The 25,841-nt window shown below is 37.2% G+C and overlaps 4 protein-coding genes and 2 long non-coding RNA genes across 12 annotated transcripts; 2 read left to right on the top strand and 4 right to left on the bottom strand.

Moving 5' to 3' along the window:
* Positions 1–2,495: 2,495 nt before the first annotated feature.
* LOC111464278 lies at positions 2,496–3,518 on the bottom strand. Its single transcript, XR_002714009.1, has 3 exons — positions 3,418–3,518; positions 2,672–2,876; positions 2,496–2,581 (listed from the first exon to the last, which is right to left on the bottom strand). It is a non-coding gene; the product is annotated as an uncharacterized LOC111464278 (long non-coding RNA).
* On the top strand, positions 2,726–7,034 carry LOC111464276 (protein HOTHEAD-like). The gene is made up of 6 exons (XM_023108410.1): positions 2,726–2,860; positions 3,389–3,752; positions 4,748–5,061; positions 5,343–5,728; positions 5,953–6,521; positions 6,623–7,034. Exons 1-6 carry the CDS (start codon positions 2,797–2,799, stop codon positions 6,684–6,686), a joined length of 1,761 nt encoding a protein of 586 aa, XP_022964178.1. The 5' UTR covers positions 2,726–2,796; the 3' UTR covers positions 6,687–7,034.
* Positions 7,035–7,088: 54 nt separating this feature from the next.
* Positions 7,089–12,174, bottom strand: LOC111464274 (receptor-like serine/threonine-protein kinase ALE2). Of its 5 annotated transcripts, none has more exons than XM_023108405.1 (11): positions 11,509–12,174; positions 11,106–11,162; positions 10,959–11,003; positions 10,542–10,709; positions 10,354–10,458; positions 10,153–10,260; positions 9,691–10,059; positions 8,776–9,069; positions 8,296–8,688; positions 7,945–8,188; positions 7,089–7,865 (listed from the first exon to the last, which is right to left on the bottom strand). In XM_023108405.1, the coding sequence occupies exons 1-11, from the start codon at positions 11,621–11,623 to the stop codon at positions 7,181–7,183; spliced, it is 2,583 nt and encodes an 860-aa protein (XP_022964173.1). In that variant the 5' UTR covers positions 11,624–12,174; the 3' UTR covers positions 7,089–7,180. The 5 variants fall into 5 exon arrangements, with proteins under 5 accessions (XP_022964173.1, XP_022964175.1, XP_022964174.1 ...); XM_023108407.1 differs by having other exon boundaries at positions 11,118–11,162; positions 11,509–12,173; XM_023108406.1 differs by having other exon boundaries at positions 8,296–8,682; positions 8,773–9,069; positions 11,509–12,172.
* LOC111464216 (protein IAL1-like) lies at positions 11,692–16,250 on the bottom strand (the record flags this gene model as incomplete). The annotated part of the gene is made up of 3 exons (XM_023108310.1): positions 11,692–11,778; positions 14,532–14,628; positions 15,586–16,250. Coding segments are annotated over 3 exons (849 nt in total), but the record flags the coding sequence as incomplete, so codon positions are not given.
* Positions 16,251–17,404: 1,154 nt separating this feature from the next.
* LOC111464277 lies at positions 17,405–20,546 on the top strand. 2 transcript variants are annotated; one of them, XR_002714008.1, is made up of 3 exons: positions 17,405–17,489; positions 18,220–18,331; positions 20,098–20,546. It is a non-coding gene; the product is annotated as an uncharacterized LOC111464277 (long non-coding RNA). The 2 variants fall into 2 exon arrangements; XR_002714007.1 differs by having other exon boundaries at positions 17,405–17,601.
* Positions 20,547–23,349: 2,803 nt separating this feature from the next.
* LOC111464572 (protein indeterminate-domain 7-like) lies at positions 23,350–25,787 on the bottom strand. Of its 2 annotated transcripts, none has more exons than XM_023108842.1 (4): positions 25,302–25,787; positions 24,751–25,150; positions 23,983–24,368; positions 23,350–23,901 (listed from the first exon to the last, which is right to left on the bottom strand). In XM_023108842.1, the coding sequence occupies exons 1-4, from the start codon at positions 25,450–25,452 to the stop codon at positions 23,495–23,497; spliced, it is 1,344 nt and encodes a 447-aa protein (XP_022964610.1). In that variant the 5' UTR covers positions 25,453–25,787; the 3' UTR covers positions 23,350–23,494. The 2 variants fall into 2 exon arrangements, with proteins under 2 accessions (XP_022964610.1, XP_022964611.1); XM_023108843.1 differs by having other exon boundaries at positions 24,751–25,144; positions 25,302–25,780.
* Positions 25,788–25,841: the final 54 nt, after the last annotated feature.

Here is a 25,841-nt window from a genome sequence, read left to right as displayed (position 1 = left end):
GTTCCGCAAAATTCGGCTCCCAACCATCGAGTTGGGGCATTCCCCACCCCAATGCCAAGAAATAATTTTTTCGTTACCGTGCAAAAATACCGCTCAATTTCGGAACCGCCCTACTAGAACGCGTCGACTCCGCAAAATTCTATTCTCATCCATCAAGTTGGGTCATTCCCCATCCAAATGCCAAGAAATATATTCTTTGCTACCGTGCGAAAAAATTGCTCGGTTTCAGAACCACCCTACTAGACGCACCCATAACGCAAAATTCGGCTCCCAACCATCGAGTTGGGGCAGTCCCCACCCCAATGCCAAGAAATCATTTTTCGCTACCGTTCGAAAAACCCGCTCAGTTTCGGAACCACTAATAGAACACAAGCGAGAACTCGCCGGTTCCGCAAAATTCGACTCCCAACCATCGAGTTGGGGCATTCCTCACCCCAATACCAAGAAATAATTTTTTCGCTACCATGTGAAAAAATTGCTCGGTTTCGGAACCACCCTACTAGGACGCAAGCGAGAACGCACCGGTAACGCAAAATTCAGCACCCAACCATCAAGTTAGGGTAGTCCCCACCCCAATGCCAAGAAATAATTTTTTCGCTACCATACGAAAAAACTGCTCAATTTCGAAATCGCCCTACTAGAATGCAAGCGAGAGCGCACCGGTTCCGCACAATTCGGCTCCCAACCATCGAGTTGAGGCATTCCCCACCCCAATACCAAGGAAATAATTTTTTCGCTACCGTGTGAAAAAATCGCTCGGTTTCGAAATAGCCCTACTAGAACACAAGCGAGAACGCGACGGTTCCACAAAACTCAGCTCCCAATCATCGAGTTGGGGCATTCCCCACCCCAATTCCAAGAAATAATTTCTTTGCTACCATACGAAAAAACCGCTCAATTGCGAAACCACCCTACTAGAACACAAGCGAGAACGCGTGATTCCGCAAAATTCGGCTCCCAACCATCGAGTTGGGGCATTCCCCACCCCAATGCCAAGAAATAATTTTTTTCACTACCGTGTGAAAAAACCGCTCGGTTTCGGAACCACCCTACTAGAACGTGCCGGCTCCGCAAAATTCTGCACCCATCCATCGAGTCGGGCTATTCCCCATCCCAATGCCAAGAAATAATTTTTTCGCTACCGTGTGAAGAAATCGCTCGGTTTCGGAACCATCCTACTAGAACACGCCCATAACGCAAAATTCGGCTCCCAACCATCGAATTGGGGCATTCTCCACCCCAATGCCAAGAAATAATTTGTTTGTTACCGTGCGAAAAAATTGCTCGGTTGCAGAACCACCCTACTAGAACGCAAGCGAGAACGTGCCGGTTCCGCAAAATTCGGCTCCCAACCATCGAATTGGGGCATTTCCCACCCCAATGCCAAGAAATAATTTTTTTGCTACCGTGCAAAAAAATCGCTCGGTTTCAGAACCGCCCTACTAGAACGCGCCGGCTCCGCAAAATTCTGCGCCCATCCATGAGTTTGGTCATTCCCCATCCCAATGCCAAGAAATAATTTTCTCGCTTCCGTGCGAAAAAATCGCTCGGTTTCGGAACCGCCCTACTAGAACGCGCCCATAACGCAAAATTCGGCTCCCAACCATCGAGTTGAGGCAGTCCCCACTCCAATGCCAAGAAATAATTTTTCCGCTACTGTGCAAAAAAACCGCTCAATTTTGGAACTGCCCTACTAGAACGTAAGCGAGAACTCGCCGGTTCTGCAAAATTCGGCTCCCAACCATCGAGTTGGGGCATTCCCCACCCCAATGCCAAGAAATAATTTTTTCGCTACTGTGCAAAAAAACTGCTCGATTTCAAAATCACCCTAAAATGGGCTAGGTCTGCAAAATACACCTTTTGTTCAACATTCGAGAATTCTATTAACATGACTAAGTGTTAAAAGCATGGCTCTGATACCATGTTCAAACTCTCGACTCTCTACAATTGGATGATATTTTCCACTCTAAGCATAAGCTTTCATGGTTTTACTTCTAATTTTTCCAACAAGATGTATTCACTGCTTATAAATTCATAAGCGGTTGCACAACTTCTCTTCCAACAATCCCAACGAATCTTGCTGGTTTAAAACTATTTTAAAGGCAATTTTTTAAAAAAACATAAAACATTAAAACAGTTTGGTAAGGAGTTTATTACGAGCAGTGCTGGTTCTACTACACGTTGGAAACACGATGGCCCCTTCGCAAGACATTCACGGGTGCCAAGGTGTACAAACTATAGGACGACAAAGAAGGATGGTTAAACATTTGTGTTGGTGGTTGGATGGATGTGGTTGATGATTAAGGCATTTGAAGGGGAAAAAAAATCATCTTTTATTTCAATGTATATTTTAAAGACTTAAAATTTTAAAAAAAAACGGTTAAAAATTAATTATAAAATTAATTAAAATTTAAATAAAACCATGCCATGTCAACTGGAAGCTACCAACGCAATAAATATACGTACCCATACAGGTGAATGAGCGATGTTCTAGTAGCATCCATGGACGGCCATGGTCAGACCTCAAAAGGCCTCATCCAACGATCCACCAGCACACCCATCCATCCATCCAAAGCTCCAACTGTATTATTCAATTCATCATTAAATAAGCATATACAGTAACTATATTACAAATCTCTTGTTTTTCCTCTTTGAATTTCTTTCTCTTTACCAGATTCATGTGTTTTCTTGGGATCTGTTCTTCGTCTTTAAATCTGCGATCCACACACGATCTAAGAGATCATCCACTACTCTGATTTCGAGGAAGCAGCTTCCATTTTCCATTTCTGCAATTCAATGGCGTTGGTTGGGGCCGTGAACCTCTTTCTCTTCGTTGTTCTTCTTCTCTCTTCTTGCCAAGGTTGGTTCTCTCATACCTTCAATTTTAGTGTAACTACATCAACAATCAAAGTTCTTTTTCGATTCTGTTCTGTTACAAAGTTTCTCCTCAAAATCTTCAATTTTAGTGTAACTAATATCAACAATCAAAGTGATGTTTCGATTCTGTTCTGTTACAAAATTTCTCCTCAAATCTTCAATTTTAGTGTAACTAATATCAGCAATCAAAGTTCTGTTTCGATTCTGTTCTGTTACAAAGTTTCTCCTCAAATCTTCAATTTTAGTGTAACTAATATCAACAATCAAAGTTCTGTTTCGATTCTGTTCAGTTACAAAGTTTCTCCTCAAAATCTTCAAAACAGAGTAGCATCTATGATCGTTAGGGTTCAATTTTCTAGGGTTCTAGAGAGAAAGAATCGCCGTTTTCTCATTTTCCTTGCCCTAATCGACTCACAAAACGGAAACACAAAGTTTTGAGCACTTTCTCTTCACCAAAATAACCTATTCTTCCCAAATCTAACAAGCAAATGAAAAATCTATGCAAGTGCAGGTAGAGAAAATTGGGTGAAATCGAGATACCCGTTCATCAAGCGCGCTAGCTCTTTCTATCGCGACGGCCATGAGCGAGAGGGAGGTTACGATTATATAATCGTCGGCGGTGGTACCGCCGGCTGTCCATTGGCGGCGACATTGTCACAGAACTTCAGCGTGCTGCTACTCGAAAGAGGCGGCGTACCTTTCACGAATGCGAATGTGTCTTTCCTTCGAAACTTCCACATCGGCCTCGCCGACACTTCTCCGACCTCGGCTTCTCAGTTCTTCGCTTCGACGGACGGAGTAATCAATTCGAGAGCTAGGGTTTTGGGTGGTGGTTCCGCCATTAATGCAGGCTTCTATACCAGAGCAAGCGTAAGGTAGTTTAATTTCGCGCCCTTTTTTTCCCCTTTTTCAAAATTATTTTTATTTTTATTGTTTTTAAAAAATATACAAAAATAATAATTTTATAGGCTTCCATTATGCACATAAATTGATTAAAAAAACGAGCTAAAAAAGCTTTCTTTTTAATTTTCATTATTATTCATTTTCATTTCTATGTCTTAATTATATGACAATTATTATATGGATCTATAGCTTATTAAAATAATTTATATTTTTTGTTTAAAAAAATCTTCCTAATTTGTTTCATTTTCTTGTTTCTTTCTCAAAAATAATTTAAATTTATTGTAATTACATAAAGAAAAATAAAATGAAAACCAATGAATAATATTTTCTTAAAATAATTATATAAGCTTTTTAATAGAAAATATAACTACTTAATTTTCTAAAATAATAACAATAATTTGAAGGTTGGTAAAAAAAAACAATAATTTAGAAGGCAGGTATAGTGGGACCCATTTAGAGGTGGTTCATTTAATAACAAAATCCACTTACCCCACTCACCAACCCCATTTTATTAATGTCCACTAAATATGAGATTAAAAAATTAATTTTTAAAAATAAAAATATACAAAAGTCCAATTATATAATTATAATTATTTTTTTATTTCTTTTTAAAGTTTATAAATATGTTTTTAAACGACTAACACCCCAGGTATTTTTCAACTTTTTTTTTTATATTTTTAAAGTAAAAAAGAAAAAAAAATTAAGGTATTATTAAAAAAATTTAAAAACTAATTTAAAATTTTTAGAAAAGTTAAAAGCTTTTTTTTAACGTGGTTGAAAATGTTTGATGATTATGGGATTTTTTACTGACAATATCCTATCCTATGGATAAATTCTAATACAATTAAATAAATAAATAAATAAATAAATAGTTGGAGGAACGAATAAATTTTTAATACAATTAAATAAATAATTGAAGGAACGAAATCGAGTTTAATGAAGGAAATTGATTAGTGGGATTTGGCAGATTCATAAACAAAGTAGGTTGGGACGAGAAGCTGGTGAACGAATCATACTCATGGGTGGAGAAGCAAATCGTTCACCGCCCCAACCTCGCCGATTGGCAGAACGCTTTCACCCAAAGTCTACTGGACGTCGGTATTTCACCGTTCAATGGCTTCACCTACGATCATCTCTACGGCACCAAAGTCGGCGGAACCATTTTCGACAGTTCCGGCCGCCGTCACACCACCGCTGAGCTCTTAGCTTCAGGCAATCCCGATAAACTTACGGTTCTGGTTCATGCCACTGTTCAACGACTCATTTTTGACACCACTGATGGTTCGTTTGCTTCTTTCTCTCGCATTCATCGGTTTCGTGATTTTGTTTTCGCCCATTCGTTATCCAAATCATGGAGTTCTGAGGATATCTGTTCTAGTTTTTCTTAATTGGTTGAGAAATTTGGGTGAAATGCAGACATTTACGTGGCATTTATTCTGGTTTTGGTAAGATCTTTGTTTAGTTTAAACATTCAATGTGATCTTAAAAACATGAGAATTGAAGTTGAGGATCTTATTTAAGCCATTAGCACTTTCATATATGGTTTGAATTGGCCACTACAGGTAAGAAACCGAAGGCAATTGGAGTTGTTTTCAAGGATGAAACTGGAAATGAACACAAAGTTCTTCTATCGAGCAACAGTGAGAGTGAAGTAATATTGTCCAGTGGAGCAATTGGGACTCCACAAATGCTGCTGCTCAGTGGAATTGGTCCGAGGCCTGATCTTGAAAAGTGGAACATCTCCATGGTTCTTGACAATGAATTTGTTGGAAAAGACATGGCTGATAACCCTATGAACGCCATTTTTGTTCCAAGCAATAGACCAGTTCAGCAGTCACTTATACAAGCAGTGGGAATCACCAAGCTTGGTGTTTATATTGAATCTAGCAGTGGTTTTGGACAGTCGGATGAAAGTATTCACTGTCACCATGGTTTGATGTCAGCTGAGGTAAATTTAACATCTCTGTTTTCCCTTCATAATAAATATACAAACGTTCATTTTGTTCTTGAAAAACTTGATCCACTCTCATTTTCACTCCATTTCTTAGGTCATTCATATAAAAATTCTCATTTGAGTTTATTTGAGTTAAACTGAGTTATCTTTGCACATGAGTTAAGTAGATTTGAAGTATGTTAGTAGATGCATGATACTTATTTTGTGGGTTTAACCAGATTGGGCAGCTATCCACCATTCCTCCAAAACAGAGAACGCCTGAAGCTATTCAAGCTTACATTAAAACTAAACGAGACTTACCCCACGAGGCATTTAAAGGAGGTTTCGTCCTAGGAAAAATAGCAAATCCGATCTCAAAAGGACAATTAAGCTTGATCAACACTAATGTCGACGACAATCCTGCTGTGACCTTCAACTACTTTCATCATCCATATGATCTTCACCGATGTGTCGAAGGAGTTCGCATGCTTACGAAGATTGTGGATTCTAAATACTTCACAAACTTCACACAATGTGACGAGGAAACATTAGAAAGACTACTTAATATTAGTGTAAAGGCCAACATCAACCTCATACCGAAGCATAGCAATGACACCAAGTCCTTGGAGCAATTCTGCAAAGACAGTGTGATCACAATATGGCACTACCATGGAGGGTGTCTAGTGGACAAGGTGGTGAGCCATGACCTTAAAGTCCTCGGAGTAACTAGACTGCGCATTGTCGATGGTTCGACACTCAGCAAGTCCCCCGGCACCAATCCTCAAGCTACTGTTATGATGATGGGAAGGTATAATAATGAACTTCTGTTTGTTGGCAAACTCTCTTTCAAAGAAGAAAGTTGATAAACAGCAACTAATTACAAATGGATACCCTGTTTTGTGTTTGCAGGTACATGGGCCTGAAAATCTTGATGGATAGATTGGGAAAGAAATCTGGAATGTCGGAAGCATAAAGACAACAAAAAATTACAGGCTGTGTTACTTGTTAGTGAAGGTATGATCTGGGTGAGTTGATTATTAAAGAACGGTGGGCATGCGCACCTCTGGCTTGGTATGGAATTACAAATTTTTTAAGATGATAAGTATTCTTTATATATAGTCTCTTTCAGCTACTTGGCTACGATTTGTTTTGTATAATTTTGATAGTTTATGAGTTTTCATTCTTTGGATGCACTGGAAGACTAGACTTGTTCTTTATGTTTGAGCTAGATTCTAGTGAGTGTGCATCTGCAGTTGTGTATGGATAGCTTTATGATTTTGTTAACTTTAAGTGGAATATCTAACTTGTTTTATGTATTCAATTATTGCTTCACTGATGTCTTTAAATTTCATTAGATTAGTGTTGATTTGAACTAACCTAGAAAGATGGCCACAATATTAAAGGCCTAAGAAATGCAATTGATTTGAACTTCAAGATGTTGCGTTGCAAGAGATGAATAAACATAAACTAACGAAATCCAGGCCAAAATTTAGAAGAAAAGCCATGTTCACTGATGCTGCCTCGTGATAAACTTCTTAGTTTCTGCCAGAACTGCCTCTTCCTTCCCATTTTCAAGGGTTCTGAGTTTGATGTATGCCATCTCAAGGAAACTAATTCCTGTCCTTCAAATCTTGCAGATGCGCTGATTAAATCCGATGCCGATAGTCCTACATTCGTCTCTTTTTCTGAAGGAAACGGGTGCAAGGTGTCGGTAGCGTTTAGTATTTCCCCTGAAATTCCTCCAAATTTACTATCCATGTAACTTAGAAGTTCGTCTCGGCTGTAACTTCGTGAACCTGCCTCATTTGTCTCTTCGAACTCATTGCAAACAAGCTTTAGAGCTTGAACAACCTCGCCCATAAATGGTCTGTGAGACACTTCAGGTTGCACACACATAGAAGCAATTGCAGCTACTCTGGCCAAGCTATCAATAGAGATATCAGACTTAATAGCTGGGTCTGTAATTACATCTAACCCCTCCTTGCTCGTTAGAAGCGGTCGAGCCCAAGCAACAAGATTTTCTTGCCCCGGTGGAAGCAACAAGTCAACTGGTTTTCTTCCCGTAAGTAGCTCGAGAAGGACAACACCATAGCTGTAGACATCGCTCTTTACAAGAAGGTGGCCCGTCATTGCATACTCCGGAGCTAGATAACTGGAAATCAGAAGGTAATATGTTAGGTGAAAAGTAAATGAACTTGAAGAAACTACATGACAGATAGTAGTTTTGTTACCCAAAAGTTCCCATCACATGGGTTGAGATGTGCTTGTTTCCTTCCTCTAGTGCAGTTCTAGCTAATCCAAAATCTGAAACTTTAGCTGTAAAGTCATATTCCAACAAGATGTTGCTAGCTTTGAAATCTCGATGAATAACTCGAGGATTAGAGTCTTCGTGCAAATAAGCTAGGCCACGAGCAGCACCGAGGGCAATCTTCATCCGAGCATCCCAGTCAAGAGGGCCAGTTAACTTGTCAATGCCTGAAATCACACAGAACAATTTGGATATGAATGTCAAACCACCTATTTCAACCAAGAACTAATGCGGTTTGACGATCCGATTTCAGAACTTGCAGAAAGTTGCTTACCATGTAAATGCGATTCGACGCTTCCATTCGGAACCAATTCATAAACAAGGCAGCGAATCTGATCTTCTGTACAGATACCAATCAATTTAACTAGATTTCTATGGTGTAGACGGCTCAGCATCTCGACTTCGGCCAAGAATTCCCGAATACCGTGTTGATTATGTCGTTTGAGAACCTTCACAGCCACTTCCCTTCCATCATCCAAACTGCCACTGTAAACAATTCCAAAGCCACCTTCTCCTAATATTCTTGCAACGTCGAAGTTGTCGGTAGCTTTCTTCATATCTTTCAAGGTGAAGTTCTTTGCAGCTCCTATATACATCATAGGATCGGCATCGAGAGGCAGGGATGAAGAACCAGGTTCAGTTCCAGCCATCATTAATCCAGCAGGGCCTGTAGAAATGACTCAGTTCAGGACTAAACAAGTACAGACCCTATTAAGGGAACATTATTAAGAAGAATTTGATTGAATAGCTTTACCTGATGGTTTTGTAGGTGAGGCTATCAAGTTTTGTGGAGCTTGTGCTGCCTGATGTGCAAACACTCTGCATCTCAACAGGCAAAGCCAAGCAAGTCCAACACACATAACAAAGGCAGTGAACGACGATATAGTAATCACGGCGATCATGTTTCCGCTAAGCCCTTCTTTCCTTCTTCTTGGCACGTCGACTCCCAAAGGTTTTATAGCATTTCCAATATTAGTATTGCTCGTGTTCAAGCCATCGTTAATGGATGAAGTACCTGAAGGAGGTAACGGAGGAGATGGCGGAAGACCTGCATAAGCTAGAGCTTATCAGAAAAAGGACATAAAAATATGCCCCTGAGATTGTTGAAGAATTTCATGATGCATAAGTTTTTTCTTTAAGTCTTAGAACAACTAATCCAACAAGAGACCGTCTTTTGAAGTATCAATCAATGAGAACGATAGGACCAAAAATGTAACAGCCTAAGCCCACTGCGAGTAAATATTGTCCATTTTGGCCCGTTATGTAATGCCGTCAGCTTCACAGTTTTAAAACACGTCTACTAGGGAGAGATTTCCACACCCTTACGTTCCCCTCTCCAATTGATGTGGGATCTCACAATCCACTCCCTTGAGGGCCCAGCGTTCTCACTGACACATTGCCCGGTGTCGGCTCTGATATCATTTGTAACATTCTAAGCTCACCACTAGCAGTTATTATCTGTTTTGGCCCGTTACGTATCACAATCAACTTCACGGTTTTAAAACGCGTCTACTAGGGAGAGGTTTTCGCACCCTTACGTTTTCCCTCTCCAACCGATGTGGGATCTCACAAATAATGTGAATAATGCACTAGATTCACTTATCCACATCCACTGGTGTGTGTAATCTTTTAATATCCAAAACCAAAAGATGAAGGATCAAGAGATAACCTGGATATTTGACATTCAGGACTTGATATCGACCAAATAACGAAGCGTTAATGGATATTTTTCTGTGCCAAAACTTCTGATATATCGAAAAGGCCATGGTATCATTGAATTTCGGTCCTCTCGGAACCAAGTTGATGAGGACAGTCGTTTTTTCTAACTGCTGACTAGCAGCATCAGCTCCCATAATTCGAACTTGGCTATGGTTCAGACCAATACTGTCTGCAATTTCCTCTGCCAGCTCCGAAACCAGAGGGAAAAACGTGTATATTGCAACATCAAGACTGATTTTGACTTGAATTGGCCACACGCAACCACACAACGTCCCGGGAGGTGTATAGGTCAGTGGCTCGGTACATGATATCACACAATCTACAAGTATGGAACGCAAAGTATATGGTTACCATAACGTGGAAACATTCCGATAACTCAATATGAAATACCGAGCGAAAAGTGTATGCCTACCCCCATTAGGAGGTGGGGGTGGTAGCATCATAACTTGTGATGGTGGCATGCTCTTCTTCCTCTTCTTGTAAGAACCCATAGGAGAAATTGTAGGAGCAGGAATGGGCACTGTTATAAACAAGGCATGAACATATCATAAAGTTAACGTCATCCTTGAGCATATCATAGTTCAAGAAAATGTTTAGGTTCTCTTTGTCATACTATAATAGTGGTTCGGTGGAATCATTGGCGATGGCGCAGGTCTCGGCGACCTTCCTCTCGTTGCAGATGGTAATGGTGATTGAATTGGAGAGACAGCAGCACGGCCTGAAACTTCACTAGTGAATACTTCCATAGATCTAAATGGATGAGATTCAAGAAACAAATTAATATATCGTTCGACTCTTCACCTTGCTGGCCATTCTCCGGAGTCGATGCGCGATAACCACGCCGTGGAGCATTGTTTCTAAACTTCCTTCTTGAATGGCGAAATTCATGACCGTGCCCCCATTTCTTAGCAGGTACGGTAGGTGGAAGTGCAATGCTAGGAGCTCTACTCGAATCATCTAATCGAGTCGCTGCATCATAGGAACAATAAACGTTACTGTTTATATGAACATTGTCAAGATTTGATAGCTCAGAAAGTTGAAAGGATGAACATAGAAACTATAATCTACACTCAGTTAGCTTGAGATTTATGTCTTCCAATACGTTTTTCGGCGCTCGATTTCGCCATATATCATAAAACTATACTACTTCATAGTGAACACAGAGATCAAATGTTGCTAGTTTTACAGAAATTCTCAAACTGAGTTTCAAAGATTCACCTGTGAGCGAAGAACGCACTTCGCTTCGACCGTTCGGGACGATAACTGCAAAATGAGAGCAGAAAGATCATAATATGGAACAAAAAGCAGCAAAATCTCAGCAAGCAACACAAAATGGAGTAGATTATGCATAGTTTGGTCACTTACTTTTGATGTCACCTGTGAGCGAAGAACGCGCTTGGCTTCGCCTGTTCGGGACGATAACTGCAAAATGAGAGCAGAAAGATCCATAATATGGAACAAAAAGCAGCAGAATCTCAGCAAGCAACACAAAATGGAGTAGATTGTGCATAGTTTGGTCAGTTCTACGTTTGATGCAAGTAAGAAAGAACTATGATAAGAAACGTACTGGATTTCAACTCACAATCTAAAGATCAAACACTCGATGCATGAAGCTAATCATACTGTTAATACTAGAAAAGTGATCATTCAACAGATTCTCATCTCATTCCAGATCAAACCCAGATCCAAATTCATCCCCAAATGATGTTTTCTAGAACTTAAACGATCAGATCAAACGAAACGAAATGAAGCGAAGCCCATTCAATACCTGAAGATTCACAGACAGAGCAAGAACGAACAGCAAAACAAATCCCAAAAAGCAGAAACAGCGATCGAAACCCCATCAGAGTCGCAATCGCAGAGGAAATTTCAGCAGTTTTCATCAGATCTCTTCCTTTTTTCACCGCACTCAACCGCTCAAAATGAGAGAAATCAGAAAGAATCAGAGAATTTAAGAATTAGCGACATGGGTACTACGAGTAACAGCTCGAGAGCCGAACAGTTCCGAAAAACAAACGAAGAAGACCCACAAATTGTACTGTAAAAGCAATGGGAAAAACAAACACAAATGAAACGAAAACTGTGCTCTAGAATTATCAGAGCATTAAGAACAACACTAAAACAACACCCCCTTCTTCTCATCCGTGATTAAAGTGCTTCTTCTTCCCAATCCGATTAATCCAAACCCACTACAAGACACACTTAATCGAGCAAGAGAGAGAGAGAGAGAGAAAAAGGGTTACGGGTAAAAGTAGAGGAAAGCTTTAAAAAAATGGATTGAAATTGCAATGGTGGACTTCGATTCAGCCAAACGTCCAAGTGATTCTCCGCAAGTTCATATAAATAATGTTTAAAGTTGAATTTGTCTTGAGTAATGAAGAATTAGGCGACGAATTTAAGTGGGTTTTGAAAATTAATGGTTGAAATTTGTGTTCGTTGCTTTCTTGTGGGCCTCATAAGACTAAACCCATTAAGATTAGTGCAAAAAAAACGAATCAAAATTGAGAATTTAAGCTTCAATTTCTTTATTTTCCTTCCCTTTGTAAACAAGAACAGATATAAATGAAGACAGACAAAGGGGAAGAAGCTCTTCATTCATTCTTTCTTTCCTTAAATTATATTCTACGGTCAAAATTATATTTAAATTCGAAATAGAAATTAGTCGCTAAATTAATATAAATACTAGTAGAGTTTATATTTTATCTAAAAATATATATAAAATTTTAATAGTGACGGGCGGTGTGTACAAGGCCCGGGAACGAATTCACCGTCGTATGGCTAACCGGTAATTACTAGCGATTCCGACTTCATGCAGGCGAGTTGAAGCCTACAATCCGAACTGAGGACGGATTTTTGGAGTTAGCTCACCCTCACAAAATAAAAAGGTAAAAAAGAAAATTAAAAAGTTTCGTTAATATCTCTCCCTTTAAAAAAAAAAATTTAAAAATATTTTTATTGTTGAAATATTAAAAGTGGGATTTATAAAAATTCAAATAAATTACTAAATTATAAAAATGGCCCTTAAAATTTATCATTTGTTTAAAAATATTTATATTGTTTTTAATATTTATTAAATAAAAAATCCTTAAAATTAAATAAATAAATAAATAAAATGTGGCTGAAGGATAATCTACAGAGCATAAACGAACGGCGCCTAAAAAGCCAATGAATGTTGACAAATAACGTACCCACCTCAGGGCAGGGCGGCCCTCAAAGATTTGGCAGTTGATTTGCCACCTGCTGTCTCGTTTCCCCACAACACTGCTCAATCACATCTCGACACGTGTTCTCTATTTCATTTATGTCGGTGATTTTAGCTCCCTTATCACATAATCTACAACCGACGTTTTTTAATCTTTATAATTCGACTATTTTCTCCCTCAACTTAATTTTTAGTGGAATGTTTGGTAATTTAAAAAATATATATTAATTTCTATCCATTCACCTTCCATACCTTTTCGGTTCGCTCCACCAACCTTAATAATGTTCGAGCTCATATTCTGCAGACGACCATATAGAGTATCACATTTTATACAGTTATGAAGTATATCAGTACGTGTTACACTGACGTATAGATAAGTTTTGTCTAGTAAAACCATTCTATCGTCTACTTTCAATAAACGTGATCGACCCAGCTCTAGATCATCTTCTGAAATAATAACCGTCAAAAGTGAGTCAATGTCTATCAAAATTGTTATAGTCAAATACTTCAAAGTCAAAAATCTCAGTAAATTATTCTATTATTGGCTGGATTTAAATATTTTGACGGACGTAAAAAGACAAAAATGTGTAATAAAATATTATATTTTAAAATATTTTAATAATAGATTCATAGGTTAAATATTAAATAGTGAAAGCAATTATTTATGATACTGTGGTCCTTGCAATTTGAAAGCAATTATTGATGTTCTTTTGGACGGTTGAAATATGGAAATATTGAGTATTTTTCAAAATTAAAAGCAATTATTACCTTATATATAAATTCAATTATTGTTACAGCTTCGTGTATTAATTATAACATGTGCCCTACTTGCCTTAAATTAACATGTAAACATCCGCTCGTATTTCCAAATTAATACGTCATAATTCTTTTTCTATATAATTTTATATTTTTATTACAACAATTGAAAATATTGTTTTCGATATCAACTTCTTTCCAAGAACCATTTTCGTTTCATAAGCTTACAACATTTTGATCAACACGGTCGGTAGGAGTGATAATTAGTATCTAAACACTGCCTGTAAGGTCAGTACGAATGCCAATTTCAACCCCAACTCTATCGTTGTCAGCCTCAAAATCACTGTCAAAGCGTAGAGATGGACGGTGAGGTGGTCAATTCGTTGAAGGCGAAGAGCAAAACCGTTTTTTATAGCTAAAAAAATGTTAAATATTTGAATTCATATTTTTATAGCTAAAAAAAATTCAATTATTCACTCTAATAAGTAAATAATTTTTTATATGGTCAATTTAAATATAATATCGTGAGGTAAGTAATTTAATTAATTAAAATTGGTTCTCATTAATGTGCAAAATAGGTGAATACATTAAAAAATGGTTTCATTAATTAATTTCCTATGAAGTATGAAAAATTAACATTGGAAGAAGGTTAAAGTGAAGAGAGGTAAAAAATAATTGAATTTTACCTCTTCTTTTTTTAAAATATATCACTCACCTTTTTCTCAAATATATACTTTAGGACTAAATAAAAAAAAAATTAAAAAAAAAAAGTAAAAAAGTAAAGAAGAAGGTAAGTATCAGAGGGTGGTTGGGAAGGTAAATAAATTATTTACTGCACCTTTAACCTCTCCATCTTGGTCATTTTGCATTGGCTCTGAATCTTCTTTCAATATCACATTATCTATTTCCACCATGCCTGCTTCTACCTCACTGCACAATTTAATTTAAATTTTTAAAGCTATATTCTTTTGCTTATGAAAATTAATAATTACAAAATTTTAATATATTAAAAATACTGAAAAGGCCTGATCCATTGGGTTATGATATGAATCCAATCACTCGTCAAAATTGATGTATCGAAAGTAAAGAAGATTCAAGATACTTATATATTATATCTTCAAATCTTGCAAATTTACAAGTTGAAACTGTTGATGATGAAAATCTTACATTGGCTAACCACGTCGGCTAACTTAGGGAATGATCATGAGTTTATAATCAAGGAATACTCTTCCATTCGGTGAGGCCTTTTGCTTATGTTTAAAGTGGACAATATCCGTGTTCGTCTAATAGAAACAAAGATTTTTTTAGTCCAAAAATCTTTATATAGCATATTAAATCAATAGAATAACCGAGTTACAGTCTACCAATTAAAACTATTTATCCTTATTTTCTTAAATTTGTTTCCTGCCTTATTTTCTTCCATTTGTTTTGTTATAATTCTTTCAAACCTTGCTTTAAGTTTGAGGTTAAAATCGATTCATTGGAGTAGTCAGGATCAAGTTAATTGTGGAGTGAGTGATCTCAGTCATGAGATCTAAGAGTGATCATCATAGATTCCAAGTTCAATCTAAGAGTTATTCATCCTTCTAATTTGTTATAATCTGCTGCTCCTGATTCAAACAAATGTAAACTTTATTTCTAAAAATTTGCAGACCATTGCAAAATCCAGCAGAAGGATCTCTAGCTTTCCAAAATTCCTCAACGACTATAAATTCCTCTAGGGCTATGTTATGGACCAGGCTTGAAGCAAGTCAATTGGAATAAAATATAAAAATAAATTCCATAACGTAGGTTGGCGCCAAATATGATGAGTAAATCAATATATATATATAATTTGTAACATTAAAATTATAAATTAGATAAAAATGAAAAAGAGAAGAAACTGACCTCTTATGAAGAAACTGATGATGATCCGGATGAAACCTAACAAATTGTTGATGATGATAATGAATATCGACATGATCAAAATCATGAACAGAGGATTTGAAGGAAGAACAGGGCGAGATTTGGGAAGCCTGAATCCCCCAAACCTCCGCCGCTTCGTCGTCTAAACTCTCCGCATTTTCATTTTCCCCAATTACAAATCCTTCCTCCACAAATTGGTGCTCGATTCCGGCGTATCCTCCACTCATAGGATGATCCGCGTCCAGAATCGCAGCGGCAGAAACAGAGGCAGCAGCCTGGTGCTTACAGATCGCCAATTGATGAAGCACGATCTCGAGCTCGGCTTTGCTGTACTGGATCTGGCGCTGAAGGTCGCGAATGATGCGGTAACATCCGCCGACCGGATCGAGGGATCGGACGTCGGATTGGAATATAATGGTGCGCATTGCCTCTTCCTTTTGGAAGGGATCGAGGTTTTTGATGATTTTGGTGATGTTGCTAACGCCGAAGAGTTTGTGAGCGTTGAGGAATTGGCGTTGGCGATGGTGAGGGAAGTAGGGGGCTAGGATGCAGTCGGGAACGCACTTGCGGCGTTGGTACTTGCAGGCGGCGCAGGCTTGGGTGGTGGCGGTGGAGGAGGAGGAGGAGACGGCGGAGGTGGATTTGGAGAGGTGGTGGTGGTGGGGAGGAGGGTGGTGGTGGTGGATGGAGGTCATTTGAGGGTTAAAGAGAATGTTGTAGTTGAAGATGGAAGGTATTGAGATAGCGGGTGCGGCTGCGGCGGGGATGGGCCGAGGGAAATTGGAGGATTTGAAATTTGGGGGAAATTAAAGGAATTACTTTCTTTTTTTATTATTTATTATTTCTTTTTTAATTATTATTATTATTTTAGTGAGGGAAAATGGGTGGATGTGAAAACGACAGATCTCAACTGAATTTGGTCAGAACGAGGAATTTTGAAGGGAATGTTTTGAGTTGAGGGTTGTCTTTTTGTGGTCAAGATTTTTTTTTTTTCAATTATATATATATATATACACACACACAAATTTCAAGCTAATTCAACTTGAATTTTAAAAAAAAAATTGATAGTTCAAAAATTAAATTTAAAATTTCTTCAGAGACTAAATAGTTTGTTTTCGAGGTTAAATCTGTAATTTAAACTTCTACAAACAAAAATTAAGTTAAAAGTAAAATTTAAAAACTTATTTTTCATTTAAAATTTTGAGAAAATGTTTTTTTTTTTAATATTTTGGTTCAAAAAATTTCACGATTTTTTTAAAGATTAGATATAAATTAGTGGTGCATGAATGAATCCAGACTATATTTAAATGAGAGCAATAATGATAATGATAATAACTAAGAAAAGCTTAAAAAAATTGAAATTACCATATATACTAACGAGTTGGGCCTTCATTTTTTGTGGCCAAATTATAAGAACTCTAAAATTAAGTGTGCTTTGTTTGAAGTAATTGTATGTTGGTTGACAATTTTTAGAGTGAGGACAAAACATGACTACATTGTAGGGATGCAGAAGAAAGTCAAAGCATACAGGTGTCAAATCCTAATCTAAATCTTGGGTATGGAGAGTTACAAATCATATGAGAGCAATATCTCTTTTAGTAAGATGTGGTTCAGGGACGAACCACGGTGGAAGCTAGTGGCATGTTGCATCTGAGTATATAAAGGTACATGAATGAACCAATACCATATTCAAATGAGAATGATTATGATGATAGGGTGACTAAGAAATACTTAAAAAATTAAGGGTTACTGACTGTACTAATAAAATGTATGGAAGTAATAATTTTGGTAATAAGTTTTGAATTGGGTGAACACGGCTACCATTTTTGGGTGCCTTCCTTCTCGGAGTTAATCGCCGTTCCCCATAATCTCTCTCAGGCTCTCAGGTTATCGATTCCCCGGCTCTTCTCTGTATTTTATTTTCCTTTTCTCATTCTTCATGCTCGCGTTCTGATTTGAGTCTCAACCATCTGAGCTCAGCGGATTAACGCTACATTGGTATGTATGTTACCCCAGTTTCAGATCTAATTTGTTTTAAACTGAGTTTCTTGTCCATTTTCATGATTGTTCTGCTGAATATGAGTATATGGATGAGGTAGTGGAGACGGGGAATGGAAATTCTTACTTAGGCATTGCCTCTGTGTTCAATTTTGGCAGAACTCAAAGAACTTAATTGGGTTATGATAAATTTAATGTTCTAGCTATACTGTATCGCTCCCCTCAATTTTAGGGTTTAGAAATTTGTATTAATGGAAGAGAAAATTACATTACGAGTTTTTGAACCTTAAACTGATGTCTATTGATAAAGCTAGTGATTGTTCATGTTTTTTCACTGCCCCTGTGGATTTGATGAGAGAGCACTTCTTCGTTCTGTTCCATTTGATTTCTGCGAAATTTATTACGGCTTCGACATTGAAACGAATGATGGAACTCGTTCTCGAATTCTTCTCTGTTCTTTCTCCCTTTGAATTCTGCTAAATTTACACCTAATGGCTTGGATGAACAAGGTAAAGTATTCCACTCTTTCAATTCTTTCTGTGATATTTAGAGCTGATTTTCCTTCTGTCAATTGTTGATTTCATTTTCTTACTATTTGTATGTTAAATTTATATATAGAAGGCTGGCTTTTAAGATTACTCAAGGGAGGACGGATAAAGAGAGCCATTGCGTGCAAAAATCTTCTGAATTCATATTTTTGGGAGATCAGCTGCTGCAAGCTAAGTATTTGGTACTTTTTTCTCCACTTTTTCTTGGACTATGAAATTTATATTCTTCTTTCAGTGTTCTTTTACAAATATTTATTGGGCTCGACGTGGATAGTTGTTGAGAATGAAGAAACTGAGGACTACTTTAATCTTGTTAACTTGCATTTTACTCCATGAAAAGGGTTAATCAATAACTTGATAGTGAAATAACAAACCGTGGTGTAAGCAGAAATAGAAGCATGCTGATATTGAGTGTCTCATAGTGTCGTGTCTTTTGAACATTATAGAGAATGAACAACATTCTCAACACATTTTTAGAGAACGAAAAACAGTCTTGTAATCTTTTCATACTGACATATTCAGGAGTGTAATTAGTTCAAAATCGAAGGACGTGAAATGTGTGATTGGCAATGGCAACTAGTATTCACATATATGAGGGCTTCACTCAAGTAAACTAGTATGGCCAAAGGGTGAGAGTGCCTTAGTGACAAGGGCGTGAGATGGTATGTGGGGACTTAATGTTGAACTTCTAAGATCGTGTCTAATATGTTCATAAGCTTTCAAATTTGTATCAAATGGGATCCTTAATTTTAAAAGGTGTCCTATAAGTAAAAATAATGTGAGATGCCAATCGGTTGGAGAGGGGAACGAAGCATTCATTATAAGGGTGTGGAAACCTCTCCCTAGTAGACGGTGATACATAACGGGCCAAACGAACCTACTGAATACTTTTTAAAATTTAATAACTTGTGACGTACAACATTAAAAGTTTAGATACATTTTAGACACTTCTCACATTTTTAACATTTTTTAAAATCTATTAGTCATAACTCTCTCGTAGTTCAATAACCAAACTTGTAATTCAACCAAAATTTAATAACTTAAAACTCTTGCTTTCTCCCAATATTGGCTTTGGGTGGGGAAATAATCCTACAAGCTTGTAGAAGAGAGATGGGTAATAAGCACAATGCAAGGGGTAGGATCACCTAATTCCATAATTTTTTTGTCTTCAATGTTTGTAAAGCTTAGGTGTTAGGAGTTGTAATAGTTCAAACGGTTAAAGCTCAAACCCTTATATTTTTTAAGAATGGGGGCAAACTAATACACTGAGACTTTAAGTCTCAGTGTATTTTCATAGAGGCGTAAATCTTAAGGCTAAAAGTTCGCCTTGAGGCAAGGCGAACCTCAAAAGCCTTTTAAAACATTGGTGGGACATCAAAGCCTCTTTTATGGTAAAACACTGCTGAGTACTTGCATTGAATTTTAATCCTCATATGAAGCATAGAGACTTTAAGCCTCGATGTATGTATTTTTCTAGAGGCGTAATTCTTGTGGCTAAAAGTTAAGTCTTGCCTCAAGTCGAACCTTAAAAGCCTTTTAAAATATCTGGACATCAATGCCTCTTTTATGGTAAAATACTGCTGGGCACTTGCATTGAGTTTTAGTTATTTGTTGGGATAGAGTTGTATTTTTGTATAACAACTCAAATCCACTGCTAGTGGATAGTGTCCTCTTTGGACTTTCCCTTCCGGGTTTCCCTCAAGGTTTTTAAAACATGTTTGCTAGGGAGAGGTTTCCACACCCTTATAAGGAATGCTTCATTCCCCTCTCCAACGGATATGGAATCTCACATTTAATATTAGAGAGAGACTTCGTACAAACAATAATTGTTAATGTTGCAGAATATTTATATAAACTTGTACCTTTAGACTCAAAAACTTTTGACGTCACCACACTGTTTAATTCAGCATTACCATCCCTAAGATTTTCCCAACTGTGCAAACTGCAGATACCCAAAAGAAAAACATGGCAGTAAAACCAACTGTTGCGTTGCGAGCTGTACTTGGAGGAATTGCAGCGTTTGCTAAAATTGCTGGTGCGATGAAAGCTGCAGGTGGTGCAAAGATAGGTGCAGCCACAGCTGCCATGACAGCAGCAGCAACTGCAGCTTTGGCAGGAGGATCAAAACAGGAGCAGAAGGATGATTCTAAACAACACTCTCCACAATGAAGCCTTCTCCACTTGCTGAAATCTCTGTTCACTCAAACAAACAAATCCCAATAATGTTTTGGTACGTTTTCTCTTCCTTCTTTCTTTTTTTCCTCTTTATAATGACCCCCAACCCAACCAGCCTTAAGTCATGGTGCTCAAAATAACAAGGAGCTCACAGGTTAGATTTTATGTCACAATGTCGTATTGTTCTTCGACGTTTAATAACATGAAACAATTTTGAACAGACTTTGTTTCTGCATTTCATTGATAATTTCGATAATGTCGTAAAGCGAGTCTGTGGTCCAGGAAAGGAGGAGGTATACAAAACCAAGACATGTGATCCATTTTCCTTTATCTGAGAGAATGGCTGTTGTGTTTGTTTTAAGCTGTTGTTTGGTTGCTGAGAAAAGTGAGGGAATGAATGGATTTCTAGGTTTGGATCAATGATTAATTTGAAGAATCAAGGAGAAAAGGCCAAATGATTAACATAAAGGGAGGAAGAATGATTGAAGTCAACTATTTTTTTTTTTTTTGAGGATTGTGTTTGTACCATTAAGAAAACACAAAGAAAACACAAAGAACACTACAAACCAATGCAGCTTTTGGTATATATATATATATATAGGTTTGTTTAGGAAGAAAAAGTTGAGGAAACCTGGGAGACAGAAAAGGAAAAAGAAAAGACAGGGAAGGACAAGACATTTGGGTCTGGGAACTGTGCAATGTTGGGCCAGGCCAGGTCAGGTCAGGACAGTCCTGCCCAGCCCAGCCCATTATCCCACCATTGTCCCTACCATATCATCATATTCTTATCCTCAAAGGTGGGAAATTATTTTTGGGTAGAGAGAGAAAGGGCATTGTTTTCAAGGGCAAGGAGAGATGGAGAGAAGAGAGCAGGAAAAGAAGGTATTTGAATTTGAATGGCATTTTTTATTTTAATGATTGCGTGTTCATGTAATCTGACCGATCCAGACTATACAACTAGTTCCGTAGTTGTATGGGTTAACATTTTTTTTTTGTTGGGTTCTTGACTACCTAAAAATAGATTACAGTCCAATCTAACTCTATTCTGCTCTAAGATTGTTATGTAGCAGAAAGATAAACATTCGTTATCAATGCATTTGTCCCGCATTTGTCCGGTGAATCTTTGATATTTGAGTTTTATGATATTTTAGTTATTAATCTATCATCGATGCTGGATAAATAGGAACAACCCAACTTAAAATAGAGAGTTGGGTTGGATTGTAAACTCTACTCAGGATTGTTCGGGTCACCAACCTAATCATCTTGAAATTTTGGATTGGTCGATAAGATTTTTTTCAACTCAATTCACGTATATCCTTAACAAATATGTGAAGCAAAGATTCAAACTTCTTGTATATATATATATAATAGATTACCTAATCGATCAAACTAGGTATATATTGTTGTCTACCTCTCCTTTTCAATTACACTATCAAAACTATAAGTTAAAATTAGAATTAAGTTTCACATCTTTATTTACTTTCTCCTAAAGCATTCCTTATGAACTTTTATTCTTCATTACCAAAAATTATGTTTCCCTCTCATGAACAATAAACTCAACGGTTGAGCGTCGCTATTCATCCTCGTTACAATACGAGATCGAAAATCTCTTTGATGTTGACACTAAATGACTTTATTCAACTGATCTTCTCTTAATACTCCAAATGAATTATGTTTTAAAAAAAAAAAATTGGATGCATAAATGACAGTCTCAGCATCTTGATGTAACACCAAACAAAGAAATGAGCACATATGAAAAATCAAGGTCTCGATACTACATACTAAATGGATGCACACGTGCTTGTAGCATTGATGTCTAAACATCCATTGGCATCGAGAAGACATTGAGTCACCCTAGGAAGCATCTGAATGCTATGTTTGCTTGTGAGGTCTCGATACTTTGGCTTCAAAAAAAATTTACTTCATCTTCTCTTAGAAAAATAAAATAAAATTATTAGAGAAAACATTATTTAAATACTAATGTAAATTCATTAATATTTAAATACTATAATCCCTGTTTTTTCTCAAATATTTTTCAATGATTAAAAATGTAAATAAATAAAAAAAAAAAACATCAATTAAAATAAATAATAATTAAATAGAAATTTAATTCCACCTTATGAAGAAATTACAAAAATGTTAAATATCCTTTATTTACGCATTTTCCATGAATGCTCATATTTGGTATTATTTCCTTTCGCTCTCTCATAGTCATAGGTTAGTGAAATGTCCTCTCTATCCCTCTTTTCATTGCTTACAAATTCTTTTCTTACTATTTTTTTCAATAATTATATACCATTTCTGCAATATAATCCTCGAGTAGCGTTTGTAGTACACGAATGATCGTTAAAATATTTTTACGGATCAAGATTATTCGAAACATGTTGGGTTATTCCCTATTCTCGAACCTAAACTACACAAAAGTGAACTTACAAGCGAAGAAACAATTATTTACGGGTAAAACGTTTCCGTCTATTACGAACTTAAGAAATCTGTTCGATATTAATTAAAAGTTGAAAATAAGCTTAAAAACGGTAAATTATGAAATGAAGATGACGTAAACCTTTTAAATATATTTTTCAAATTTTGTTTTGTCTAGTCGGTTAAGGAGTGAAAATTTGAATCTATAACCTATCAGTCAAAGTTATGATATTGTACCGAGAAATATATATATACACGTATATACACATAAGCAAGCTGAAGAGGAGCCTACTCGACATACCTATGAGCTAGTAGCATAAGAGCTGACTCAGCATAGCTGCACTACCAAGTACTACAAAATCTCGCATATTGAGCGTAGCTGTTATGCAGCTACAACGATTTTATGTGTATCGAGAGATCTGTTCATTGTAAGATCAGAAGAGTAGGTCATAAATTTGGAGGGTTTGCTTTTATACTGAAACAGAGAGTTTCGAGAACAAATATTAGACCTCCAAAAAAAACCAAACTTATAGCTCGTGCGCTTCCCGATCGTTCCATCGTCAATCTTATAACGAGCAAATCAGACCAGAACTCTTGCATTATATATAATTATATTTCAATATAATTAAATATTCTTGTTAAACAAAAAAGAGTTGGTAATTACTTAAAAACTTACGAATATTCCATTAAGTTTCTTACATGAAAATTAAAATAAATAAAAAATAAATAAAGAAACTGAATTTACGAATCTAACCCTGCCATGGCTTCTGGGTTTGGCTCTGAAGAGTGGCAGAATTGGGAACAATACAGTTTCCAAAACCGGTAATGCTTAGAATATCTCCATGGGAAAGTGGGCGGAGACCCAAGAAATCTCTGGTTAAACCGTCGCTTCTTCCGGCGGCGGTGTGGTGGTGCATGGCGGCGAATGCGGCGGCGTTAAAGGCGGAGGAATCTTGATGGAAAGGATGAGAAGCAGAAGCAAGGGAATTTATCATGTCATGAAGAAAAGTGGTCGGCCCAGAAGGCGTTGCAGTGGCAAGAACCGCCGCAGAAACCGCCGCAGCTTTATTCCCATAATCAGTACAACAACTACTACTACTACAACTGACGCCCATTCCTCCTTCACGTGACCTTATACCCATCTCCCCATAATTACCTATAAATTAAAATACCATATTATTAAAATTCAATAATAATAATAATTATTATTATTATAACAATTATTCGAATCATTCACCTGTAGACACGTGAACCACCTCGTGGGTCCTTCCCATCGAGCCACTGCTCATGGTCGCACCCATTTGTGCTGCCTTCTGAAGCAGCGCAGTTGCAGATATATGAGGAGACGAAACACAAGGAGAAACTAAACCACTAGGGTTAGGGTTTAGGGTTTGTTGGGTACTCCCGACGAAGATTTCGTCCGACTGCAGCCACGACGGGATTTCCGTTTTCAAATTGTTGTCGTCGTTGTTGCTACTATCACCGCCACCGAAGCCTCGTTTAAATAATAATTCTTGTGAATTATTATAATTTGAGATTAGAGGGCTTAATGCCATAGCTGATCTTGCACTTTCATCCGCTAATGCATCACAGAAAGCTCTATGTGTAATAAAACTATCTCTCCTGCACCAAAAGTAACAAAAATTTGTTAGGAATCACAGACGTCCTCGTATCAATGAAGATGTATTCTTTATTTATAAACCCCTGAGACTCCCTCCCAACACAATTATGGCATAATCGCTGGAGAATGATCATTATGTTTAACCTAATGCTTCTGTGACGGTTACTAGTTCTAACATGTGTTTGACCTAGAAAGTGCCCAGCGGTGTGCAAACTGACTAGTGAGTCCATACTCGCACGTCTGAACTGTGTGTAAAGTATATGATACACATCCAAGTTACCTGTTAGAACAGTACCGTAGGAAAGTAGACTGAAAGGATAGGTCTCGTCATTGCATTCGCAGAGACTAATCGGTAATTCATTAACTAAAACGGGTTATAATTACCTCGAGAAAAGCGTTCCACAATCACATTTATATTCCTTAGTGCCACAAATTTTGGAGTGAGCTTTCCAATCAGATTGAACAGCATATTTCTTAGAACATTTGTCACATTTCCACTTCTTTTCACCATGTTTTCTGCAAAAATGCTTCTTTATTCCTGTGAGGTCACCAAGAGCTCTTGATGGATCATGGTGGACACAGCTTGGCTCAGGACAAACATACACCTTCTTCTTTATCACCTCCTTGTTTGATCTCTGCTTCAGCTTCCATGGAAGATTATGCCCTCTTCTATGTAGCTGAAGATTCTGATCTCTTTGAAACCCTTTGTTGCAAATCTCGCACACGAATCGATTCGTTGCTATGAGCGTTTTTGGCGATAACGCTATCACTTCCGCATCTGGGTCTAAATCCAAATTCACCAAAATTCAATTCTAAATAACTCGATAACCCGAAAAACCTAGATGAATTAGAATATGGAAATTTACCATGACCCAGAACTCAAACGAGTCGAATTATAAGAATTTAACATGGTATCAGAGTAGACGAAACGTTACCGGGATTTCCTGCGAGATTCCGCTTCCGCTTCGGGGGAGGAGGAGAGAAAAATTGGGTCGGGTTATTGGGAGAAGAAGGAGAAGTCAAATTGGACAAAGTTTGATCCATGAGTAGTTGTTGTTGTTGAGACAAAAAACTACCTTTCATCATAATGTTTATGAACAAATAACAATGGTTTTTTTTGTTTTTGAAAATACTAAGGTTTCCACATGAGACAATAACAGATCCAACACAGACAGACAAAAACCTAAGAACAAGAAACAAGAAACAAGAAACAAGAACAAGAACGAGAACGAGCTTTCGAAGATCTAAATCGAATAAATATATTAAAAATCTTTGAACTATGTAATAGCCACTCAGAATTTAATCTATGAACCCAGAAATTTAAAACACTGTGTTCTTGAAGATTCTAGAGAGAGAAAAAGAAGAGAGAGAGAGATGGATGAGATTTGAAGAAACCATGTGTACTGGAATCACTAAACATAAGCCTAAAAGATAAACTCTCAGATACAAAAAAAAAAAAAAAAAAAAAAAATTTT

This window comes from Cucurbita moschata, unplaced genomic scaffold (assembly GCF_002738365.1).
Source record: "Cucurbita moschata cultivar Rifu unplaced genomic scaffold, Cmos_1.0 Cmo_Scf00030, whole genome shotgun sequence".
Lineage (NCBI taxonomy): Eukaryota > Viridiplantae > Streptophyta > Magnoliopsida > Cucurbitales > Cucurbitaceae > Cucurbita > Cucurbita moschata.
This window is presented reverse-complemented; position numbering and strand designations above follow the sequence as displayed.

What these genes read in the sequence shown, in the direction of transcription:
- LOC111464572 (XM_023108842.1), bottom strand. Translation starts at nt 25,452, where the DNA reads ATGATGAAAGGTAGTTTTTTGTCTCAACAACAACAACTACTCATGGAT. An exon ending in GAATCTCGCAGGAAATCCCG is followed by an intron (nt 25,151 to 25,301) that starts GTAACGTTTCGT and finishes ATTTGGATTTAG; the next exon opens with ACCCAGATGCGGAAGTGATA. An exon ending in GGTGGTTCACGTGTCTACAG is followed by an intron (nt 23,902 to 23,982) that starts GTGAATGATTCG and finishes TTTAATTTATAG; the next exon opens with GTAATTATGGGGAGATGGGT.
- LOC111464274 (XM_023108405.1), bottom strand. Translation starts at nt 11,623, where the DNA reads ATGAAAACTGCTGAAATTTCCTCTGCGATTGCGACTCTGATGGGGTTT. An exon ending in AGTGCGTTCTTCGCTCACAG is followed by an intron (nt 10,710 to 10,958) that starts GTGAATCTTTGA and finishes CCTATGATGCAG; the next exon opens with CGACTCGATTAGATGATTCG. An exon ending in TCCGGAGAATGGCCAGCAAG is followed by an intron (nt 10,459 to 10,541) that starts GTGAAGAGTCGA and finishes GTGAAGTTTCAG; the next exon opens with GCCGTGCTGCTGTCTCTCCA.
- LOC111464276 (XM_023108410.1), top strand. Translation starts at nt 2,797, where the DNA reads ATGGCGTTGGTTGGGGCCGTGAACCTCTTTCTCTTCGTTGTTCTTCTT. An exon ending in TATACCAGAGCAAGCGTAAG is followed by an intron (nt 3,753 to 4,747) that starts GTAGTTTAATTT and finishes GGGATTTGGCAG; the next exon opens with ATTCATAAACAAAGTAGGTT. An exon ending in CATTTTTGACACCACTGATG is followed by an intron (nt 5,062 to 5,342) that starts GTTCGTTTGCTT and finishes TGGCCACTACAG; the next exon opens with GTAAGAAACCGAAGGCAATT.